Source organism: Podarcis vaucheri (genome assembly GCF_965113315.1).
Source record: "Podarcis vaucheri genome assembly, chromosome: 5".
NCBI lineage: Eukaryota > Metazoa > Chordata > Lepidosauria > Squamata > Lacertidae > Podarcis > Podarcis vaucheri.
Window position 1 is genome coordinate 67656971 of NC_138763.1, and position 20128 is coordinate 67677098.

Consider the following 20128-nt stretch of genomic DNA (forward strand, 5'->3'; position numbering starts at 1 on the left):
TCCCCAACATTAAATTAAAATTCTGCTCTGGGTGGCTGAACTGAAATTACCCTTGCCTGGGAAATTACCTTTCCTGGGAAAATCAGAGGCTCACTATGTCAGGTTCCTACTGGAAGACCGGACAAACACTAGAACATTAGCAGTGGCGAAGTTTTTATCGGTGGTTGCAAGAACCAATGATCCCTATCCTTAAGTCTGAACAAAATAATAATAATAATAATAATAATAATAATAATAATAATAATAATAATAATAATTTGTTATTTATTATTTATAATTATTTATTATTTACGATTTATACCCCGCCCATCTGGCTGGGCTTCCCCAGCCACTCTGGGTGGCTTCCAGCCAAATATTAAAATACAGGAATACATCAAACATTAAAAGCTTCCCTAAACAGGGCTGCCTTCAGATGTCGTCTAAAAGTTTGGTGGTTGTTGTTCTCTTTGACATCTGGTGGGAGGGCATTCCACAGGGCGGGCACCACTACCGAGAAGGCCTTCTGCCTGGTTCCCTGTAACTTGGCTTCTTGCAGTGAGGGAACTGCCAGAAGACCCTGTACGCTGGACCTCAGTGTCCGGGTAGAACGATGGGGGTGGAGACGATCCTGTTTAACCTGGAGGTAGACAGGAGTGCCTAGCATGCTGTGGTCAATGGGGTCACGAAGATTCAGAAATGACTAAACAACTAAACAACAACAACAACAACAGGCTGTCTGAATTGTGTATTGCTGTGTAATGATTTGTTGGGTCTCTTGACTGTAATAAAGATTGATGATGATGATGATAAAAATAAACACATCTATGAAGCATTTCAGTTATACACATTGTAAAATCATATAGGGAAATCCAGTTGGGAAAGACAGAACTCCACAGTGCCATCTGGTTTCACAGTGTTATATTGCCTATACAATGCATCTAAAACACTTTTTCTTTACTAATCTAGCTGAGTCCTGGGAAAGTTCTCAGGAAAATCATCCCTTCCATCCAAGCAACAATAGCCCCTTGTACTTACCTGAAATTCCAAAATTCTTCTTGGTCTACTGAGAAGTGCTGATGTCTTCTAGACCAGGTGGTCCCCCTGTTATTTATTATCCAGACATCATAATCAGCATCTGCTAAAACAAATCCCAGACTATTGCTGGGAAGATTTGAAATCCAGCTCCTGCCTTCACAAAAGTTACCAGGTACCAATAACACAACTGACTTAGGCCCTGGAAAACAAAGACAACATTAGATAAGAGAATGGGCACTCACAGAGCACCAACGTTTCCTCCTGGTATCTAGCCCAAGGCCAAGCAGAATAGGGTGCAGGGGGTACAAAGGAGATGAGTCAGACGTTTCCTAGGACCTCAGAAAATGTTTTCATTGATTGTGTGAAGACTAGCAACGATGTTTTGTGTAAGCCTACATAAAACGCCATGACCCTTCTTTTCCCACCCACTTTCTCTTCTGCCAACATGTCCCCGCCTACTTTTCCCAAGCAATCCAGAGAGGCAGTGCTGAAGTACTGGCAAAAGGTAGCAGTAGTAGGTGAGGTCAGAAGGTGGGTGGACCTTGCCTCTCCTGTGGGTGAAACGCTGTGTCTCTGAGGTGATTGCTGCCTACTGCTGAAGAGAGACCACAACTGCTGTGGCTGTTTCTAAACAACTCTCCTAAGAATCAGGAAATAGTTAATATTTGCACTGATTTTTGAAAAGGCATAAGAAAGCCACTCAACCAAACCCCACACCACTTAAGATAATTCATAGTGTTCTGCTATGAATAGAAGACTGGATAATTATTCTAACTGTTGATAATTTGGAATTATTGTTTAATCTGGGAAACCTTGTTGCTCAAATATAATGAAGAAGGAATCATCGTGTTTACAACTGAGCACAACTCAAGTGATTTCAGCCAACTTGCAACAATTTCTCACTTTATTTATAATATTGCTTCCAAATAAAGTTGAGTGAAAGAAAAAATAGTGAAGTCTGGGTAACATTGAACATAGGGATATCAGGCATGGCATGTGGCATTTTAATGCATTTACTGCTAAATTTCAAAATTACCTATCTTCCCAGAACTATGTCTTCCATGTGGAATTCTGTTTGCCTGCAGGTAATAGCCATCCCCTGTCAGGATTGTATACTCTTCACTGGGGTATCCCCAATACTGGATAACTTCGGGCTGTGAGTGGAGAAGGATGGAAATAGAAATGCTAGATTAAAAAATAAATAAATCTGATCATTCGATTTCTGGGACAATTGCTTGAATATCTCAAAGAACAAAAACCTCAGAGGGCCAAGATTATTGTGAAGTAACTTTACTAGTCCTACACCAGGAATGGGAAATCTGTGGCTATAGCTGGGCTCCAGCTCCTATCAGTCCCAGCCAGCATGGCCAAGGGTCAAGGATTATGGGAGTTGTAGTCCAACAACATCTGGAGGGCCTTAGGTTTCCTATCCCTCCCCTAAACTCTCATGATGTACACATGATTGTATGCAAGTTTGCCCAAAACACACCCAAAACGCCTAATAAAATGATTTTTTTGTATGCTATTTTCACTTGTATTTTTAAAAACACTTTACTCTGGTATATGCATTTCTTTTTCCATTACTTGGCTGGAGAACAGCACACAAAAATTGGAGACGTGCCAATTTTGAAGGACAGCTTTGTGTATTGTTCCAGAAAATGCAAATCATGTAGATTCAGCTTGAAATGCTAACTGAATCAAATTTATTCCCCCTTTCCCCCATCTGGGTATATTTGTGTGAAGTGTACATAACCACAGAGAGATTGTGGTTTTCTCCATTCCACAACAAAAAGACAAAAAGGAAATCTATACTGATCTGATGCAAGACACCAAATCTGTATTGTAAGCAACTACAAAGAAATCTCTCACCATGAGAAATATAATGAATCTGCTGCCTAAGGCTTCAGCTAATGCCTGTGTAGCAAATGTCAACATTTACACTGAGGAGCCAGGCTCCTAAAACTCTACTCCGAGAAGGAGTTATCAAAGCTAACTGTGTCTTCTAGATCAGATAATCCTGCCAAGAGAGTATTGTTTCAAACACGATCAGATTAATTTGCAGTTTGAAATAACTCCTGCCAAGCATGGAGTTTCTTCCTGGAAATGCATGTGCTCTTGAAAACTGTTTTAAAAATAAAATTATAAGGATCCTGGTCCACTGTTTTCAAGGCCATCTGAATTATTAACTTACAATAGTCATAAATTCTTGAGGATTCAGATGTCTCCCACTGCTGAATTCTTCAGATGTCAGAGCCTGTTGGACTAAGCAGGCCACTCCCCAAAACAGCCACATCTTGGACCTGAGTTTAAAACAGAACTACAGGATCTCTAGTCTGAAAACATGAGTCCTTAATGAAAAAGATTTCAGGGGGTAAACTCAATATATTGAAGAAATATCTTGAGGAGACATGATGGGTGTTGAAAAGTGAGATAAAAGGGCTAGATGAACCTTCGGCCTGATCCAGCAGTGTTCTTCTTGTACTAGCAGCAGGGAGGACTGCTGTAGAGAACCTGTGGCATTACCCTAGAACAACACTGGCTGTTGTTGCTCAATATGCTCCAATTGCTTCCTGGGGGATTTTGATCCTTGAAGCCACTGGCTTCAATGCCCTGGCTCCCATCCCAAAACATGTTCTCAGATTCTTTTTCTTGTATGTAAGGAAATGGTACAGCCTCGGCACAAGGAAAAGAGCTATTTCAGTCTCAGAGTTCCGACCGGACAAAGGGTTGACTGGGATGGGTCTGATCTATGAAGAGTGGCCAAGGCGCCTGGGTTCAGTTTCCATTACACTAACCTCAAGACTGCTGAGTAGTTGTTTCAACCACTTCTCCATGTCCACTCATCCAGCTAAAAGCCATCATGAGTGCAGCCCTTACTCATGAGAGTCTCTGTTCCTGGATGAACCTGCAGGCATATGCTGTGTCTAAGCAGGCATATATTGTCCCTTCTCCTGGTGTTCTAGGAGAGAGTGCTGTACCCACCTCCTCCCTACCCAGCCTGCTTTGCCCCCCCCCAAGTTCTGACAATACTCTCTCCCCCTCTGGAAGGAACGGAGCTGGACGTCCTATCTCCACACAGAGCCAGGTGGGGTTGAGGTGGGGCCAGCCTACCACTTCCTTTTGTTTGTTTGTTTTTACATACAATTCTTAAAAGTGTTCAAACATACTTACACTCAATCCCACAAATAATTCCTTTTCCCATCACCATCCACCACCCCTCACCCCACCTTTGTGTTAGACTTCCAATCTACTCAATTGCAATTTCTTTCCACTTCTATTACTTTCTTTCACACACCTTTAGCCTAATTTCACACTTCTTTTTCTATTACACTTTGTTATCCATCTTATTCAGTATTTCAGTGTTTGAAACTGAACTTGTTTATTCTAATAGGCTTTCTGATTTTTCGATATGTTTTTGCAAGTATCTTTTAAACACCTTCCAGTCCCTATCTATCTTCTCTTTTGAGATCCTTGGATATATTGTAGTACTCCACTAATTTGGCAAGCCATTTTTGTCGGTACAATACCACTTTCCCAGTTTTTCGCAATCAATAGCCTTGCGGCTACTGTTGCGTATAAATATAAGGTCTTGTCTTCTTTCTTTAGGCTTCCTGGTACTATTCCCAATAGAAAACCTTCTGGTGTTTTCCTAAATGAATATCTGAACATTTTTTTCATTTCGTTATAAATTATTTCCCAAAATTGTTTGATATTTAAACACTTCCACCAAATATGTATCATAGTCCCTTTTCCAGTGTTGCATCACCAGCAGACATCACTACAATTTTTATTCATTTTTGCTATTCTTTCAGGTGTTAAATACCATCTATGTTGCATTTTGAGGCAATTTTCTTTCAATATATAACACATAGTGAATTTCATATCTTCTTTCCACAATTTTTCCCATTGTTCAAACATAATATTTTTCCCAATATCTTGCGCCCATTTAATCATTGACGCTTTAACCAATTCATCCTTTGTTTCCCACTCTAAAATCAGATTGTACAATTTAGATATATTTTTTTATTTTTCTTGTATTAAGTATTTATCAAATTTTGATATATCTTTTTCAAATCCTAACTTTTTGTCCTTCGCTAATCTACCGTAATTTTCGCTCTATAGGACACACTTTTTCCCCTCCAAAAATGAAGGGGAAATGTGTGTGCGTATGCAGGATCCTCGGCTTCGCCGCGAGGCGCCTGACCTGGAAGCCGGAGAGGCTGACCTTCACAGGAGAGGTGCTGCGCAGAGAGGGAGAAGGCGCAGTGCCCTTCAGCGAAGCTGGAGAAGGAACAGGAGGAGACCCTTCTGTTCCTCCTCCAGCTTCGCTGGAAAGGCGCGTCGCTGCAAAGTGGGAGAAGGAACAGGAGACCCTTCTGTGCCCCCTCCGGCTTCGCATGACAGGCGCGCCGCTCAAGGGACGCTGTGCCTTCTCTCTCTCTGCGCAGCGCCTCTCCTTCACAGGAGAGGTGCTGCGCAGAGAGGGAGAAGGCGCAGCGCCCTTCAGCGAAGCTGGAGAAGGAAGAGAAGGAGACCCTTGTGTTCCTCCTCCGGCTTCACTGGAAAGGCGTGTCGCTGCGAAGCGGGAGAAGGAACAGGAGACCCTTCTGTGCCCCCTCCGGCTTCGCATGACAGGCGCGCCGCTCAAGGGACGCTGTGCCTTCTCTCTCTCTGCGCAGCGCCTCTCCTTCACAGGAGAGGTGCTGCGCAGAGAGGGAGAAGGCACAGCGCCTTTCCAGCGAAGCCGGAGGAGGAGCAGAAGGGTCTCCTTCTGTTCCTTCTCCTGCTTCGCAGCGACTCACCTGTCCAGCGAAGCCGGAGGAGATACAGAAGGGTCTCCTCCTGTTCCTTCTCTAGCTTTGCTGAAGGGCGCTGCGCCTTCTCCCTCTCTGCGCAGAGAGAGAAAGCGCAATGCCCCTTCACCAACGCGCCTGTCCTGGCTTCTGCTTTAGCCCTGCGCAGCCTCTTCGGGCAGGGGGAGCCTTCATCCCGCTGCCCTGAAGAGGCTTGGCACAGTTATCCCAGAAGCCAGAACAGCCACACGGTATCCCAGAAGCCAGATCCCTCTTGCTGTTCTGGCTTCTGGGGTTCAGAATAATTTTTTCTTGTTTTCCACCTCCCAAAACTAGGTGCGCCCTATGGTCCGGTGCGCCCTATGGAGCGAAAAATAAGGTATGCTTAATTTGAATATATTGGAACCAATCACTAATATGAGCTTTAATTTCTGTATAATCCTTTAATTCCAATTCTCCGTTTTCTTCCTTTAATAGAATTTTATAGGTAGCCCAATTTTCTTTCATATTTATTTTTTTCACTGCAACAATTTCTGCCAGCGATGCTCACCAGGGAGTTTTCGGTTCTAGGAGTCTTTTATATTTCTCCCATATTTTATATATAGACTTTCTAACTATATGTTCTAGGAAGCCTTTATGTACTTTGACTTTTTCATCTATTAGATAGGCATGCCATCCGAATCTCGTCTCTACTCCCTCTAAATCCAATACATCCGAGTCATCTAATTTGATCCATTCTTTTAGCCAGGTTAGACCCACCGCATCATGATATAACTCCATGTCAGGGAGACCAAATCCTCCTCTCTCCTCCTTATCTATCATTATTTTGTGTTTTATTCTTGGCTTTTCCCCTGACCATACGAATTTGGCTAAATCTCTTTTCCAATTATTAAAACATTTATCTCCTCCTAGTATTGTGATACTTTGAAATAAAAACATCATCCTTGGTAATATGTTCATCTTTATTACCGATATTTTCCCTAGTAAAGAAAGATTTAATTTCCCCCATACTTGCAAATCATTTTTTATTTCATCCCATGTTTTCCCATAGTTCTCATTACTTAAATCTATAGTGTTTGTTGTTAAATTTATTCCAAGATACCTTATTTTCTGTTTAATTTCCAATCCTGTAATTTCTTGTAATTTCACTTTATCTTTTTCTTCCATATTTTTCACTAATATTTTGGTTTTCCCATAGTTTAATTTGAATCCTGCTAATCTGCCATATTCGTTTATGCATTCCAATATTCTAGGTGTACATTGTAGGGGATTTTCTGTTGTGATCATAACATCATCTGCAAAGGCTCTTAACTTATATCTTTTTTCACCAACTGCTATTCCTCTTATTTGGTTGTCCTGCCTTATTTTCTTTAATAGAACCTCTAATACTATTATAAATAACATTGGGGATAGGGGGCATCTTTGTCTTGTACCTTTAAAGATATTGATTTCTTCTCCAAACTCTCCATTAATAATAACTTTTGCTTTCTGTTGGTTATATATTGCATTTATACCTTTTTGGAATTTTTCACCTAGACACAATTCTTTTAATAGTTTTTTCATAAATTCCCATGAGATTTTATCGAAAGCCTTCTCCGCATCGATTGAAATCAGGGCTGCTTGTTTATCTCTTCTTACTTGTAGATATTCCATTATGTCTATTATATTTCTGATATTATCCTTTATTTGTCTGCCTTCCACAAATCCAGCCTGATTTTTATGTACTATTTTTCCTATAATTTTTTTCAATCTGTTAGCCAATAATCCTGCATAAATTTTATAATCCGAATTTAACAATGAAATGGATCTATAATTTGAGACAGATTCCAAGTCCGTACCTTATTTTGGCAGGAGCGTTATATACGCTTGAGTCCAAGAGTCTGGAATATTCCCCTTCTCTACCACTTCCTTATTACTTCTTTTAGTGGGTTGATTAATTCATTTAACATTTCTTTGTAGTATTCTGCTGGTATGCCATCTGGACCTGGGGATTTCCCTATTTTTAATTTTTGAATTGATTCCTTAATTTCTGTGGTTGATATTGGTTCATTTAATACAATTTATGGTCTTCTTCTGCTATCTCTATTAATTTATTTTTCTTTATATATTTCTCTATTTCTTCTATTGGCACTTCATCTTTTTGATATAATTTTTTGTGATATTTTTAAAATTCTTTTTTAATTTCTGTCATATCCCTTATTGTCCTCTCTTCTACTTTTATTTACTTTATTTATTAATTTTTCATTTCTTTGTTTCTTTAATTGCCAGGCAAGGATCTTGCCTGGTTTATTTACCCATTCAAAATTTTTATATTTCCAAAATTTGATTTGTTGTTTTACCTCCTGGTCTATAATATTATTATATTCTACTCTCAGTAATTTAATTTCTTGATTTAATCTCTCTTTACTTTTGCTTGCACAGGCCAATTTTTCCTTCCTTTTAATTTCTTCTAAAAGTTCCCTTTTCTTTTTTTTCCTTTATTCTTATATGCTATTGAGTTTTGTTGTATGAAATATCCCCTAACAACTGCCTTCCCAGCATCCCACACTGTTTTAACATCTGTCCCTTTCCTCCAATTGCTTTCAAAATATTCCTTCATCAACTTTCGGGTTCCTTGTATTTTTCATTTTTTAATAAGAAAACATTCATTCTCCACCTTTCCCCCCCCCCTTTCTCCTCTTTTCCTTTAAGAGTTAATGATACTGGATTGTGATCTGTAAGTGTTTTTGGTAATATTTCGGCATTCTCTGCTTCAATTGTCATATCCTTAGTAATCCACAAACTGTCGATTCGACTATACAATTTTTCCCCCCTGAGAAATATGTGAACTCCTTTTCGACAGGATATTTATATCTCCATATATCCACTAAATCAAAAATCTTTACCATTTCCATAAAGCTTTTTGGCAACTTCCCTTCATCCCCCCCTCCCCTTCTTCTGCGATCTATCCAATTCTGGTTCCATTACTCCATTTAAATCCCCTAACACAATAATTCTCATATCTATATATTCCATTAATAATGATCTTACTTTAACATAGAATTCTGATTTTCTTTTATTTGATCCATAGATTCCCGCTACCACAATTGGTTCCCCCTCTAGTGATATTTTGACTATTACAATCCTCCCCTTCATATAACAATTCTGGTTCATATTTGCTTTTAACATACATTACAACCCCCCTCTTTTTTCTTACATCAGATGCGATGAATTCTTCCCCTAACTTTGGTTTTACCAATAGTCTTTTAGGCTTAGTATTGATGTGGGTTTCTTGTAAACAAACAAGGTCCAACTTCTGCCTCTCTAAGATACATTCTATTTTCTGCCTCTTCCTCCTATTATTTAAACCATTTACGTTCCAAGATAACAATTTAAATTTCATTCTATATTAGTTGAAAAATTATAAAGTTAGTGGAAAGAGTTTAAGTTATCTGCAGTGGTAAAGGAGAAGGGTTTTGTGATAGTTATTGGTCTGATTCTTTACCACTGGCGTAGTTCTTTATCCTTCCACCCTTTGCTGAGCTCTTTCTTCTTCTTCCGCCTCATCCAATAGCTCTCCCTTTCTTCCTTCCTCATTTCTTGTTTCGCTTTTCCCGCCTCCTAATTCTCCTCGATACTTCCTCCAAAACATATCTGCTTCCTCAAATGTCTCAAATCGTCTCCTTTTTCCTTCGAATTTGAAGGAAATTCCCACTGGGTATTCCCATCTGAAGGATATTGATTTGGCCTTTAGTGCTTTTGTTAGAAATTGGAATTGCTGTCTCTTTTTTAACAGCCTAGGTGGGACTTCTCGTAAAATTATTATTTCCTTTCCATCTATGGTTAATTTGTTCTTACTCTTTACTTATTTTTGTGAATACAATGATGCAGTCTGCCAGCCATTTGTTCATTTTTGCTTTCCTTGAGTTCACTCTGAAGATTTTCTCTGTCTGTTCTATTATGTCTTTTTCCTGTAAATGTAGCCACTTTGCTAAAGTTTCAGTCATCTTCTTCCAAATATCCTCCTTCTCCTCTTCTGGCACATTCCTGAATCTCAAGGTCTTCTTTTTAATCTGCATCTGTATCATTGCTAGCGCATCCCCAGTAGCTTCCTGGATTGCTTTTTGTTCCTCCATCTCCTTTTTCAATTTGTCCATTTCTTTTCTTTGTTCCCTTTGTTCTTTGCTAATTTTCTTCACCATCTCATCCATTTGTTGATTCTTATTCTTAATTTCTTGTACTTTCTTATCTGTCTCTTTCATTCCTTCTAAGACCTCTGTTAATTTTCCCTTTATTTCTTCATTTTTTTCATTGTGTTTTCTAATTTTTCTAATTTCCCATCAATTGTATTGATTTTTTTCTTCCAGCTCTCTTCTCAATCCTCCCACGTCCAGTTTCAAACTAATAAGTTCCCTCAAATCCATTTCTTCAAGGCCTGAGCTTCTTCTTAATTGTTGCTGTTGACTTCCAGTTCCAGTCTGTTTTTTAATTGCATGAGACATTTTGCGTTCTCTTTTTCGACCACCAGATGTCCTTCTATTGTTCCAATTTTCCTTCATTACTGCTTTTCCTACTTTGTCCACTGGGTGTCACTGTGTTCTTATTTGCTCTGCTTGCTAGCTTCTGCCCTCATTTAATCTTCTCTTTCACTATTTTGTCTTCGTCACTTCCTCCTTCTTCCTCCTTCTTGATGATTACTCAGCGTCTTCAGACCTTCAACGCCATCTTATATTATCTGTGAAATTCCCCTCCTTTCCCCCACAGAGTTCATTAATCCTTTGTCCTTATCTTTCCTTCAAGGACATTCAGTTCCAAAGCAGCTGCTTTCCTCCACCCAGCTCCAACAACAGGCAGCCTGCACCGCTTTGCACTTTGTAGTAAGTTCGTTTCAGATAGTGTGCTTTTCAAATAGTTTAATTGCAATCTGAGTGATTTCTTTACACTCTCTCCATATTTTTTCCTGTTCTTCTGTCTTCCCTTTACTTTTGTGATAGCATTACTTCTCGTCCGCTATTTTTACTCTTTATCTTGCTTTGAGTTGTTTTGGGTTTACTCACTCCGTGAGGGATCCCCCCCCCGAGTTCCTCCCCCCCCTTGTCTAATTTCCTTTTAGGTTTTGTTACTGCTACTACCACTTTACGTTTATTTTAATATAGAAATAGAGATTTTACCATCTTGTCGCTGCTTCAGTGAGGCTTTTCACCGGTCTGTTTGCTGTTCTTCTCTGTGCCTGGATTCCCCCCCACCTCAGCTGTTTTTTCTTCAGCAAGGGGACTCCAAAAGGACACTGCCGAAGTTCCTTTGACTTCAGCTTCCTTCCAAGTCTTTTCAGGGGTCGTTTAGCCTAATGTTGCCCCTCACAGTACCGGTGTATGCTCCGACCTGCTTACTGCAGTCAGAGCTCACACTGTTGCAGCTGTGGTGAAAGCGGAAGTCGACTGGGGGCCAGCCTACCACTTCCATTCCTTCTCATCTTCCTCCAGTATCTGCCATGCTAGAGCTAGACCCAACAGTGCCAAGTGAGTCATGACACCAGACAGCATTCCCTCCTAACCCCAGTACTTTTTAAAAGTCTTACTGCACCCTTCAGACACCAATTCTAGCTGGGAACAGACCATTATTTTTAGCAAGTCTGCTAAAAAAAAATTATTGATTGCACTTCAGCAGTGCATAACACTGTTAAATGAACAACTTAAGAATGCAAGCTATTAAAATGCAAGACCAAAGCTATGTCACCGAAAAATAAATTAAAAAGAGACATGGAAGAAAGTATTTTTGCTTACCTGTTGCTGTGCATCAGTAGCGACCAGATCTCAAATAGACACAGCAGAAGACCTTTGTGTCAGGGAGTGAGCAGAGGAGTGGTGGAGACTGCCTCCACCTCCTGACCTGATGGGAGAGGCGGAGCAACACCTTGCTGACCTGTTCTTAGAAAACCAGAACCCAGCAAGCTTTAAAAGTAGGAGAGAAAGAACTCAAAGACAGAGGGCACTTAGCAGCCCCCGTACAGCAGGTGGTGATGACGGCGAATGAGGAAGTGGGAGAGAAGGGGGGCGCAGATTAACAGAGGACAACACCATTATCCAAGAGGCTGGGTTCTAGTGCCTCTCTGTGTTTGAAATGAAAAAGGACTGTAAGAAACTTTTCCTTGTCTTTATACTTTCCTGGGCAACCAGCCAGGAGCTTCTGAAAACTATAAAAACAGTTGAGAAAGAAAGCATCATCACACACCCAACATTTGCCTAATGATAAGTCTGTACAAAGCATTATAATGTATATTGTTGTTTGTCCTTTTTCCTTGTTGTTTTAATGTAACCCACTTAGAGGTTTATTTTTATATTAATTGGTATATTTTGAACCAAAAGTCAAAAGGAAGAGGCTATTTATCCTGTCCCTGGACACAGGGCCAAGTTCCCCCATTGGTCAGTTGGTCCCCTGCCCAAGGGAATGCCCGAGACCCCCTGCCGCCATAGGCCAATATGTGGCAGGCAGATGATCTGGCCTGCCGTTCGCTGGTTACCTAGAGCGGCTCAGAGCTCATCTGCAAAACCGCCTGCCTAGGAGGGCAAATGGACCTCTCAAACTTAAAACTTATTTTCTATGAAATGCAGGGGGAGAGGGAGGTATTCGTACAAAGACCACAGAGCGTTTCTCCTCCCCAGCTTTGGTACCAGAAATGTAAAGCCTCTCAAAATCTGCATAAACCCCAGCACAGTGGTTCCTCAAAATTCCCAACCATGGACCGCTTGAAAATTGTTGAGGTTTCTGGTGGACCATTTAATTATCTTTTTCCTGCCTCTGACTGCAATTGTACTGTGCTGTGACAGTTGTTTGTTATATTTTGATGGCTTCATTTATTCCTTATATTGCATTTTCATGTATTACAGTTGCATGCCATAGAATTCTGTAGAAATCAATTGATAAAGTGTTCTAGTCTGCTGCAGACCACCTAAATAAAGCTCATAGACCACAGGTTGAGAAAATCCTTGCCAAGGGGATAGATTGTTTTCATTTTCTCATTTTCTCATTCTCAGTTTCAGTTCTTCACATTTGTTTGCATTGAAAAAAATGCTCCTGAACATTCTTCAGTGATTTAGTGTCAACTTGACCTGACATGTTTCTATGCAATTTTGCCTAACTAGGGGGCTCTGCCCCCCTGCTCACCCTGCTCACCCTTGTCACCAACCACCTCCCCTCACATTAACCTCCTAGTGCTTCTTTTTAGCACCCTGTGCAACTTCTAAGCTCACATCTGGCCTTCCCAATGTTTTTGTTTTTTTGAAGCCACTTACGTCTTCTATTCTGCACCCATTTTCACCTACACACACCAGTCCTACATCCCCACCTTCTGTACAATCCCCTTCCACACATAACTCCTGCATGGCCACCTGGTGATAGCATAATAAATGATGTAAAGAGGGAGCTACAGCCCAAGATAGGTAAAGAGGTAGTAAGAGAACAGCTAGCTACTTTGTTGTTGCTTAGTTGCTTAGTTGTGTCCGACTCTTTGTGACTCTCCATGGACAATAACATAGCTACTTTAAATAAATTTAAATCTCCAGGGCCTGATGAACTGCATCCAAGGGTACACAATAAGTTTTTGGATGTAATCTCAGAGTTGCTGGAGGAAATTGTGTGCCATCTCCCACCCCTAGCCGCATTATCTCCTTGTCAGGACAATGATTCACAGCAGGGGTTCTTGACCATGGACCCCTAGGCCATGGCCCCCTAGGCTTCCATGCGTGGACTTTAGGGGCCCCATCAACCAGGCACCAAAAATTATTCTCCCTCCCTTTATTTCCTTCTCGTGCCTTAGAAAATTGTTTTTGTGAAAAGAATTCTGCAAAGGGGCTCCACTGCTTTCATCAGATTCTAAAAAGAGCCTATGAGCACCTGTGCTCAAAGGTTAAGAACCACTGATCTACAAGGAACAATAAGAAACATCTACGCTGTGGCTAAAAGATGAAGCCCTTGCAGAGAGAAGTATACTTTTGCAATGCAAGGTCAATGAATTCCACTACCAATTGTATCAATGCCAAAAGGTAGATTTTATTAGATGATGGGCAATAGGTAATAGAAACAAAAAGCAGTTAAGAAATTGACCATAAATACAAGTCATACAGACCCAATGCAGTGTCTACAATCACAGGGAATATAAGCAGTTAGTGACTTTCATAACATTGTATTTGTACTTCTGCATAAGATCGAATATATCAGGGTATAGTTTCTTTGGAGGATCCAGACCCCATAAAAAATCGCCATGCTGCCATTCAGGAATATACTTATGGAAAACTAAATTAGAGATTTGAGGAAGAAACAGCTGAATATCCTTTCTGTTTATTACAATATCATGTCCACCATACCACACAGCAGTTGGCACAACCATGTCTTCGATTTGATAGAATGGAGGAGTTGTCTGTGGATGAAAATATCAGAATGATTAAAACGGTCTTCATCTGCCAATCTTAGATTTTACCTGCTTTCTTAGCTGTCTGATGGTTCATATGCAGAACCATCAAAACTCTGGGATGTGTGACCTATGTATCTGGAAAATGCTTCCTTGAGCATTATTAATAATAATAATAATAATAATAATTTATTACGGCCGTAGGCCCATACAGATAAAAACAAGACATAAATAACAGCTTGTGCACGTGGGAAAAAACAGCCGCTAAAACACTACTATAACAATAAAATACTATAAGATGGAATGGCATACTACGCCTTAATTAGCTTTTGGTGCTCCTTGGCAACGCTTTTGGGTAAGGACAGCGACCAGGAACCTAGCCACTTTCAGGGTCGTGTGGGTATCCTTATCCTGCAAGATTTGGGCAAGGTGGAATTTTGGTGGGGTACCCTCTAGTTTCTGTATGATTGATCCCAACAAATTTGCCCGTGGCACCTTGAATAAGGGGCAAGTGAACATAATGTGCTGAAGCGACTCCGGCGTCTCCTTATCACATTCGCACATGGCGGAGGCTTGGCTCTTTGAGAATCTATGTCTCAGGACATTGGAGGGAAAAACGTTAAACCTCGCTTTGGTGAAGGCCAGCCTATGGGCAACAGTCGAAAGGGAGGAGAGGTATGATGGAACGCAGTAAGTTAAAGTGATACCAATGTTCTGGGGCGAACAAACACCTCCCCCCAGCATATAATTTTGCTGTAAATCGATGTCATCCAGTCTTTGGCGGATCAGTCTTTGAGCAGTGATTTGATCTAGTTTTAGGGAATCTAAGGGAGAGATTCCAAAGCTCAGGAGTTTGGCATGAATTCTGCTAGTCCAAAGGCTGGAGAATTCATCTCGCCATAAGCATTGGACAAGGTAATGGTCTGGTAATTTATGCCACAATGATAACCAATAATTGAAGACTTGCTTCCACAGGCAAGTTTCTAAGGATGCGATCTTCAATTCTAGTCGCATGGCTGCGTTGCTTACGCACAGGGAGAGCATTAGGAGCCGACGTAGGAATTGGTTTTGCAGAGTCTCAAGAGGAGCAAGGTCTGTCATCACGGCCCAGAGCGGGGCAGCATAAGTAAGCACGGGAACCACTTTTGCCTTGAACACCTTTAGGGCCGAGGGAACATGCAAAGCTCCATCCGAAAAGAAAAATCGGAGGAGTGCATATGACAGAGTTTTGGCCTTGTTAAGGAGGTGTTGAATTTGTGCTTTCCACCCCAAATTGTATTGAAAAATAACTCCTAGGTATTGAAATTTTAGGACTTGCTCTATTTTTGCTCCACCTTGAGCATTAGTATCAGATTTTCTTCTCCATTGTATTAATGAATCTGTCACATATTAATTGTTTACTGTGCATTCTTGATTTATGTGTAGGACAACTGCTTGACTGGATTGAGCATAGGATATACCAACATTGTGGGATGTACCATGACATTGAGGATGTGTATCAGGATTAATGTGCATGCCTGCTAAAGTTCAGCTTGGCACATTTAGGCTCTGGACTTAATCGTCTTTCAGGTAGCAGTGAGCAGGCTGTAGAAAGCTGCCCATATGACTTCAGTTTTGAAGTTCTCAGAATATCTCTTTCCTTCTGCCATTGCATGGCTTCACAGCTGCTTCTACATTCATGCTTCTACAACAGTTTTGAAACTCTCTCTCTCTCTCTATATATATATATATATACACTGTATATATACACACACACACAAACACACACACACATGCTGAACATGTGCAGCTATATATTTTTAAAGCATTTCAAACATGGCACCACCATGACTATAGGAATAAAACTGAGTTTGCTTCTGCTGCTCTGAGGTTAAACACATCTCCTTGGGAATAAGCAACATTCTGATGTAAGAAAAGGATAATATGATTTCAAAGTACAGTAAAAGAAAAGAAAAGAAAAGAAAAGAAAAGAAAAGAAAAGAAAAGAAAAGAAAAGAAGATCTCTAACCACATAAATGCCAGGGTGGTCACCCCTGATTATAAAATCTTATAAATTTAATAAGCAAGGGGAAATGCTGTGGGTACCAGCATCAGCTTCGTTGGAATAATGCATGCTGGCCGAGGTGCTGGAGTCCACTGGTCTGCCACTGGTCTGCCACTGCCAGCGCTATCTGGTGCTCTTTAGGTGATCATTTGGGCTGTGGAATCCGGGACCTCAGCCATGTGTCCAGTCATAGCTGCACAAGGAATAGTGGGAAGCATCAAGGGTTTACCAGGAGAGGGATGGGACCTAGGTTTACAGTGTTGGTATCCATCTGTCTTGGGAGAGAATGGAGTGCGTTTCCAGGGGTGAAGTCCAACCACTGCATTACCAGCACCAAAGCGACCTCCTTGAGGCGCAGGCCTGGGCAGTGGGTATGGGGGTCCTGGGCTGCCCAGACAATAAGACCACCATCTCAGCTACACTGATGTGGTCCAAAGGAAGTAGAGCAATGCATTTTGGCACCAGCCTCACTGCAGAAGTTGCTGGAAGGAGGCATACAAGGCCCCACCCAACCGTCACCGAATTTGTGCCTGGTTTACTCCTGAAACTTTTCTTTTCTTTAACTCTTTACCGTATTGTATATAGCTTTGTTCTTACTGCCATAGTCAAAATATTTCAGTTCTCTTGATTTAAAAACCTATAAAATAAAGGGGAAAGTACAGAATTTTCAAATTTTTAATGCAGGCATCTTTATAACATGCACAAAGAACCCTGTCCCTAATCCCCGCAAAAATTGTGAAAACTTTTCCTTAAATAGATAGATGTGAACGTTTATTCTTCTGATTACTGTATTTTGGCTGTGATTATATTGTATTTCATGGCTATAGATAGTCATTCTAGGTTCCTACAAGAGGAAGGATAATAATAATAATATTGTATTATATGGTATAATATGATTATACAGTCAACAAAGATCTTGCTATAGGTTTTGAGCAATTGATATGTAAATAAACTATATTGTTGTGTATTTCTTTGTACACTTAAAGAATACAACCAATCAAGGTAGTCTACAATAGATTCCTAGACTGTTTTCATAAATTTGTGTGTGGTTTCGTAAAAATATATTATTATTTTATCTTGAAACATTTTTATATTTTTCTGTTTTTTTCAAATACAATCTGTTTTCACCAATATTTTGCATACTTTGCAAATTAATAAGTAGATGATATTGGAACTCGTATACAATCATTTCAATAAATCAATCCTTAATTCATGTTCTCTATCCTAGTAATGGCCAAACTGTGTAAGCTAATGAGAAACTGCAATGTGCAAATTAAAACTTAACTATCACTATAATGAATAAAAAATCACTTGATGTTTGAAGTTTAAGAACTACTCTTTAGGCAATGAAATTGAAAAGTTCCTCTTTATTTCTTCTTTTGCATGACCCTATTTATTTCTTTATTTCTTCTTTTGCATGACGCTTTTGGTTTCACTGGCATATTATGATTGTCAGTTTCTACACCTGAAGACGCATATCGCATGTAACTGGGCAACTACACCAGCACTAACTCAGAGCGACAAAGCTCCTGTGAGTGGCAGCTTGTCATACACCATTTATTGCTATATTGTTTTTCATTTACTGTAACTTTCCTGTCACTTTCTGAAATTTTAAAAAATATTCACACACATTAAACATTCATTTGAACATCAAATGGCCTCTAAATTTTGAAATAAGGAAAAATATGCATTAAAGCTCACCTGGACCAAGTGGATTATGTTTTTTACAGAACCATAATCAGGAATAATTCCAAAATACGCATCTATTCGGGTCTGTGGGGGAAAATAAGTATGGAAATGTTTTTAAGAATTGAACTAGCAAAAAGATCACAAGCATTAGAGCAATACAATATCCAAATACCTTGAGAAATTGAAATGGATATTGTGGTCGTGAGTTTCATGCCAATTTGCATTTTTTAAAATATATATATATATATACTATTTTAAGCATCATTCCGTGATCAATAAGCACAGGACACCTTTGCCCAGCAGCGCTGTGGCCCACAGATTGCGGAAAAACTTTGCCCAGTATCTTGTTTGTGTAGTGGGCTCATGGGGAAAAACTGTCCCATGAGCCCTTGCAAAGAAGCATGGAAAGCCTATATAAGGCTGCTGCCTATGATACTCAAGGCCAATTTTCCATGAAAGCTTCACACCCGCCCAAACTGGGGTTAGAGCATTCACTGAGCAATTTGGGTCACTGGTTGAGAGGGCAAGGAAATAATCTTAAATAACTCAACCTGATTGGCACTTGCTTTACCTCTGTGAAATTATGGCCTTCCTTTGTTAGGTGAAGAATGTTGTTTGTATGAGGGCATGAATGCCACTGGGCAGAATCAACACACTATAAGGGGGGGCCTATAAGGGATCTGAGGTGATGATTGATCATGGCACCCACAAGCTTAGTGTTGGGGTATCTCCCCAGAAGGAATCTGCACCCTGGTCACCCAGTGAGACCTTACTTGCCTAGCTTGCACCTCAGGAAGAATCTGAACCACACTGGCTGACTCTCATGTAACAGGTTTGGGGCGGTCCAAACGTAGCAGATCCATTCTATCAACATGGGGCTTGTGGAATATTCTGGGATCCAATGCCATGCAAACCCTTACCCTGTCTGCTGCTGTCTGATTTTATCCCATCACCATTGTACAATCTTGTTATTTTGCTGCTATCTATGGGTCACATAGTTCAGACATTATTATTTTTTGTTGCTTGAGACCCATCTTGTGAAATTCTTGAAATTAAAAGATGGGCTATAAAGATTACAAATAAATAACAAGTTAAGTTGCAATGTCCTATTTTTCATCTGTTACAATTAAAGCTACAAGATCACTGTCTTCTGATGTATAGGGAGTGGCTGCTTTGTACAGCTCCAAGCACTGCAAGATGTCAGGCACAGAATGTCCTCCCCTCCCTTTGGGAACTTCACAAATAAGAATTGATGAGCAATTGATAGGTTTATAGTCCTTTGATTACAACATCATGTTGCAAGCAAAAATATACAGCTCTCCGCAAGGAGGAAAGTTGGCTACTCTGAATCCTCCTTCCAACTTCCAAAGCATTCAAGGCACCAATGGGAAGTTCCTCCCCCTCTCTGCCTCCTTTGCTCTCTGATACGTTCAGACCTCCAAGTCCATGGGGGGAGGGTCCCCCACACTCTCAATTGATGTCTTGACTAGCTGTCCCCTCCCTTCTGGTTCCCTTGTCATTATTTCACAACTGGGTAACTCCTCCCTAAGCTGTTCAGCTCCTGTCTCTCTCTCTCTGCTTCTGAACACACTGTGGACAAGGGGAGTGACTCTTCCCCCTCCAGCTCTCCATCAGAGAAAAGCTGGTCTGTCTTAGAATGCATCCCACAGTCCTCGTCTTCAGACCATTCTCTGACTCTAGACTACAAGAGCAACTTGCTGCCATGTTCTGCCTCCATGGACAGAGGCAATAAAGCTTCTGAACACAAGTTGCTCTTGAGTTCAGGCCCTGCTTGAAGGTTTGGCCACCTGACTGGCTACTGTGAGAAGAGGGCACTGGACTAGCTGGGCCATTGACCTGATTCAGCAGGTTCTTCTTAGGCTCTTAACTGGCCTCATCCCTGACCCTTCGACAGGCAAACAGAGGTGAATGGGAGTTGGAATCTGACACCATCTGAAGGGCCACCAGTTTTCTACCCCGTGAGATATCAACAGATAAAGAAAACAACAAAAGCTATATAGTTTATCCCTTCTGTAATATACCAGGGTCTCTTCCACAAAGATTCTTCTCCATTCTGGCTCAAACATGTACAGACATTGGTCACTCAATTACACATTTAGGTCTCCAATGCTATACATGCATAACTTGAAGCATGTACTATTGAACTCCATCATGTTAGTTACTCAATATGCAATCCAAAGC

General features: G+C 40.6%; 2 protein-coding genes across 8 annotated transcripts in view; both read right to left on the reverse strand.

Moving 5' to 3' along the window:
* LOC309532140 (lysosomal acid lipase/cholesteryl ester hydrolase-like) overlaps nucleotides 1–11717 on the reverse strand; it is a 30454-nt gene extending 18737 nt beyond the window's left edge. For 2 of the 4 annotated variants that reach the window (XM_082222140.1, XM_082222143.1), the window contains exons 1-4: nucleotides 3892–3958; nucleotides 3206–3314; nucleotides 2051–2168; nucleotides 1015–1213 (exon numbers count right to left, since the gene is read on the reverse strand). In XM_082222140.1, the coding sequence (XP_082078266.1) occupies nucleotides 1015–1213; nucleotides 2051–2168; nucleotides 3206–3314; nucleotides 3892–3929 (464 nt within the window). In that variant the 5' untranslated portion in view covers nucleotides 3930–3958. Of the gene's footprint in view, nucleotides 1–1014; nucleotides 1214–2050; nucleotides 2169–3205; nucleotides 3315–3891; nucleotides 3960–11569 lie in introns of those variants that run through there. The other 2 variants (XM_082222141.1, XM_082222142.1) reach the window with 2 other exon arrangements.
* Nucleotides 11718–13810: 2093 nt separating this feature from the next.
* LOC309532144 (lipase member M-like) overlaps nucleotides 13811–20128 on the reverse strand; it is an 86605-nt gene continuing 80287 nt past the window's right edge. For all 4 annotated transcript variants that reach the window (XM_082222153.1, XM_082222151.1, XM_082222152.1 and 1 more), the window contains 3 exons: nucleotides 17939–18010; nucleotides 16809–16874; nucleotides 13811–14202 (listed from right to left, as the gene is read on the reverse strand). In XM_082222153.1, the coding sequence (XP_082078279.1) occupies nucleotides 13930–14202; nucleotides 16809–16874; nucleotides 17939–18010 (411 nt within the window). In that variant the 3' untranslated portion in view covers nucleotides 13811–13929. The remainder of the gene's footprint in view (nucleotides 14203–16808; nucleotides 16875–17938; nucleotides 18011–20128) is intronic.